Here is a 4,116-nt window from a genome sequence, read left to right as displayed (position 1 = left end):
GGGTGAGGAGCAGGGGTGATGGGGAGGGGTGAGGAGCAGGGGTGAGGAGCAGGGGTGATGAGGAGGGGTGAGGAGCCTAATTCTCTTAACAGAAGCTTCACACTGACACTGACACACAGACACAGACACAGACACAGACACAGACAGAGGGGTGGTGGCTGTAGTCTGTTCTGACCTCAGCTGGACTCAGACACCGTGGACAAACACAGGTGTCAATGACTGGAGGAGATGCTACATGTTAGCAAACGGCTACAAGAATGAGCTTAGTCAGCCAATCAGCTGCTCCTCGTTAGCCAACACCGACCACGAGCGTCAGAGAAGACGATGACCACTCAGGTCCTCCTCACTCCTCTGTAAACAAATGTTTTGTTGCTGCGGTCATTTTTGGGTCAGTGGACTGTGTCCTACACTGGGACTGGTTCTGTCCCACGGAGAACAGCTTTGGTTCCACGTCACAGCTGTTAGAGTTCAGGAGGAGGCAGTGGAGAAAAGACTGGAGAGGACGAGGACAGGGAGGAGGCAGGACATATGGATGAAGACAGGAAAGAGGGAGGACGAGTGGACGAGGACAGGAAGGAGGGAGGACAAGTGGACGAGGACAGCAGTCTATTCAGCTATAATTAATAACACATGGTGGAAAGACCAACAGTAGAGAATAACAGTCCAAACGTCTCTTACTTTTCTATCTGAGCTCTTCATCTGGACCAGGTTCACAACTACCAACTCCGTCCACCTTTTCCTTTTAAAGACAACAGACAACTTTTTCAGCTACTGACGTCTCGTCACGGCGTTTGAGGTTTTTGTTTCTTTTTCATGCACGTGTCACTGCCTGATGTGCGTCGCCGGCCGTCGTGGGCGTCAGCTCGACACATCGTTAACAAAAAAGCAGTGGCGCCACCTGTTGGATGATACCATGGTTACACATTGTCAGTGTGAACAATACCAACAGCAGGTGGTTCAAATTTCATATCTTTAACATAGTTGTTTTTGGAGATTTTGTTCTCACCTGTTTCAGACTGTTCTCCAGGCTGTTCTCCAGGCTGTTTTCCAGGCTGTTTTCCAGGCTCTTTTCCAGGCTGTTTTCCAGGCTGTTTTCCAGGCTGTTTTCCAGGCTGTTCTCCAGGCTGTTCTCCAGGCTGTTCTCCAGGCTGTTTTCCAGACTTGCTCCTGGTTTTCGCTCACAAATTTGAAATTGTTCCACGTGACAAATTTTAGACCAGTGACAGAACTTTGTGACACATTTATTGGGCTGATAAACATCACTCAAACACAATGTAGGACCATCGTAAACAAACAAACAAACAAAACCACTTTTTACCTCTTGGAAATCCAGAACTGCCCCAGAATTCCTAAGACAAACCAGAGTTCCAGAACTTTTTGACCGTTAAGTCTTGATTTTTTTTTTTAACTCTGCTGCGTTACTTTAATAAGATTCATATTTACAAACCGACCAAAGATGTTCTGAAGCTCAGAGATGATTTTTTTTTTTAACTCGTGGGAACTTTGGCAGCATTCCCTGACTCTCTTCCCGTTCTTGGATTTTCTGACGTCATGCCGTGTTTTTTCAGTGACAGGAATGGGTCTTCAGAGTTCAGTGGATTCCATCGACAAGGTGAGACTCACACGGTGGGGCGGGGTTTAGGATGATGGGCGGGGCAGTGATTTTTTTCACACTAATCCAAACTTTCTTTATGAAAGTTTTTTTTTTTAACTTCCAACACTGTGGTGTTGATTTCAGGTAATAAATGCCTCAGTTTTATTTTTCTCCCAAAAAATTGTTGGTATCAAAATGTTGAGAGTGGGCGGGGCTTGTCATCAGATCCAGGATGTTCCACATGTATGACAAGAAGAAGAAGAAGAAGAAGAAGAAGAGGAAGAAGAAGAAGAGTCTGGGTTCTGGTGAAGTTCAAAAGTTCCAGATGAAAATCAGCTGCTTTTTTTTTTTTGGTCTTTGTACAATGAGGTGAAGAGAGAAGACAGTGGATGAGATGGTCCTCCACCCGTCCTCCTCTTCACCTGTGTCCCAGGTTCATCCCTGTCACAGTAGGACGACGTTACTTCAGCAGCCACTCGTTGACTGGAAGAGAGAAGGAAGAACAGTGAGTGGACTCGTCTACGTCCACAGCTACGTCAACATTTACGTCAAACTCCATTTTTTTTTCCATTTCCAGTAAAATGACATGAATCTGTTCTGTTTGGTTTCTGTTTCTTTTAAAACTCAATAAAATTATTTTTTTTAAATCAGTTCCGATGAAGCTCTGTGTTTGTGGACTATGGTGGAGGCTGGAGAACCTGCTGGAGAACCTGCTGGAGAACCTGCTGGAGAACCTGCTGGAGAACCTCTCTGAACACAGACTCGGTCCTGACCAGGTGGCAGCGTTCAGCTGGTTTACTCTGAGCATCAACACTATGCAGATGATACCGTAATATACCTAATAAACAGCCCTTTCTCTGTACTTCCTACCTGGAATTCTTGTTCATGTTGTTGTTGGTTTGTCCCACTAAGCTACGCATCATTTCCTCCTGCTATCTTTTAGCTTCTTCTAGCTAACATTTAGTTCTGTTTTGGCTAAGTGTTTCCTTGTGCTGGTTGCGGTGGCGGTCTCTACCTCGATACTGGAGCTTCTGAGCCCGGTTGTTGGGACAGTCTTTTCCCTGCAGACTGAAGTTGATGTTGGTGCGAATGCAGCGGTTGTTGAGCGGCTGCACCGGACGCACGTTGTCGCTCATGCTCAGGAAGATCTGCGACGGCTGGTTCTGGCTCAGCAGGCGCAGAGAGTGCATCTGAGGAGGACCAGCAGCATTAGACCTCAGTAGAACCCAGGTTCCAGAGAATGGAACACACGTTCTCCTCCTCCTCCTCCTCCTCCTCCTCCAGGAGGTGCGGACTCACCTGCATCCGTGTCAGGTAAACGGGTTTGTTCATCAGGAGCCACGTGGCCGTCTCGAAGCAGGGAGGAATGGTCATGGAGCCGTCGTAGGTTATAAAACTGCTGGTCTCTGGGTACACCTCCTCGATGTTGAGGCCAGTCAGGAGATAGGCATCGTCTGGAGCAGCAGGGAGGAGCAGGGAGGAGAAAAAAGAGCAAAAGAAAAGGTCAGAACTAAATTAATTTAAATTTCCATGAAATACGTCCAAGTCTCCACCTCTGACCTCTGACCCGATCAGAATTCAGATGACCCAATAATCTAAAAGTTAGCTAAGACATAGCAGAATGAGCTAGCTTGTCGTTACTCCAAATGATGAGTGAAGGTTTGATGAAGTGCAGCTAAAGTAAACTTAACGACAAATGCCTCAAAAATACACGAACATTAACAACATTAAACGTTAGCCTCAACTTAATGACAAATGCCTCAAAAATACACATTGAACATTAACAACATTAAACGTTAGCCTAAATGTGAGTCTAAAAGAAGGCTAAAGGTGAGTCGACAAATATTTAATGGAGAGTATGAGACTCATCACATCAGGAAATGACATAAAACGACGGCTAACGACCTCTAGCGACGGCTAGCGACAGCTAGCGTTAGCCAACTAGCGGTGTTTGTTATTTGAAATGCCCGTGTCGTGTTTGAACAGGAAAATCCAAAGATCAATATTTATGATGCTGCAGTGTTTCCTGTACAGAAACCTCAGGGAGGCGCAGCTCTGTTTCCACCTCCGTCAGCTGAGCTTCACATCCACCTCTCTGCTTTGAAGCTGTGCCTTTTAAACATAAATGATTCTCTTTGAAAAGACTGCAAACCCTGAGCGTGCACGTGCACGTGCACGTGCGCGCTCCTCCAAAAGCTGTTTCTGAGTGAGGAAACCAGTAACAGACTGAGTCACCTCCTTCACCTCCTCCTCCTCCTCCTCCTCCTCCACTACAAACAACTGCTGCCGTGGAAACACCTTCTCCACCTGACCTTCACCTGCAGGCACCGTTCCTCTGAGACTCTCCTGGCCACCAGGGGTCAGTGTGTTTTCTCCTCATTAATCCAATTATTTGTCTGTAGGATTTGATTCCAGCAGCGCCCGGGGCAGTTCTCAGCACCGATGCCTCTCTGACAGGACGAGAACCTCCAGAGATGAGCTGTGGGCTGAGGTCTAACCTTCATCCTGACCAACATCCGCCC

At 46.8% G+C, this 4,116-nt stretch overlaps 1 protein-coding gene across 2 annotated transcripts in view; it reads right to left on the bottom strand.

Moving 5' to 3' along the window:
• Nucleotides 1-80: 80 nt before the first annotated feature.
• The window catches only part of ca10a (carbonic anhydrase Xa), a 60,291-nt gene continuing 56,255 nt past the window's right edge, over nt 81-4,116 (bottom strand). For both annotated transcript variants that reach the window (XM_008314888.3, XM_017034815.2), the window contains exons 7-9: nt 2,894-3,048; nt 2,610-2,784; nt 81-2,077 (exon numbers count right to left, since the gene is read on the bottom strand). In XM_008314888.3, the coding sequence (XP_008313110.1) occupies nt 2,055-2,077; nt 2,610-2,784; nt 2,894-3,048 (353 nt within the window). In that variant the 3' untranslated portion in view covers nt 81-2,054. The remainder of the gene's footprint in view (nt 2,078-2,609; nt 2,785-2,893; nt 3,049-4,116) is intronic.

This window comes from Cynoglossus semilaevis, chromosome 8, assembly GCF_000523025.1.
Source record: "Cynoglossus semilaevis isolate Cse_v1.0 chromosome 8, Cse_v1.0, whole genome shotgun sequence".
Classification (NCBI taxonomy): domain Eukaryota; kingdom Metazoa; phylum Chordata; class Actinopteri; order Pleuronectiformes; family Cynoglossidae; genus Cynoglossus; species Cynoglossus semilaevis.
This window is presented reverse-complemented; position numbering and strand designations above follow the sequence as displayed.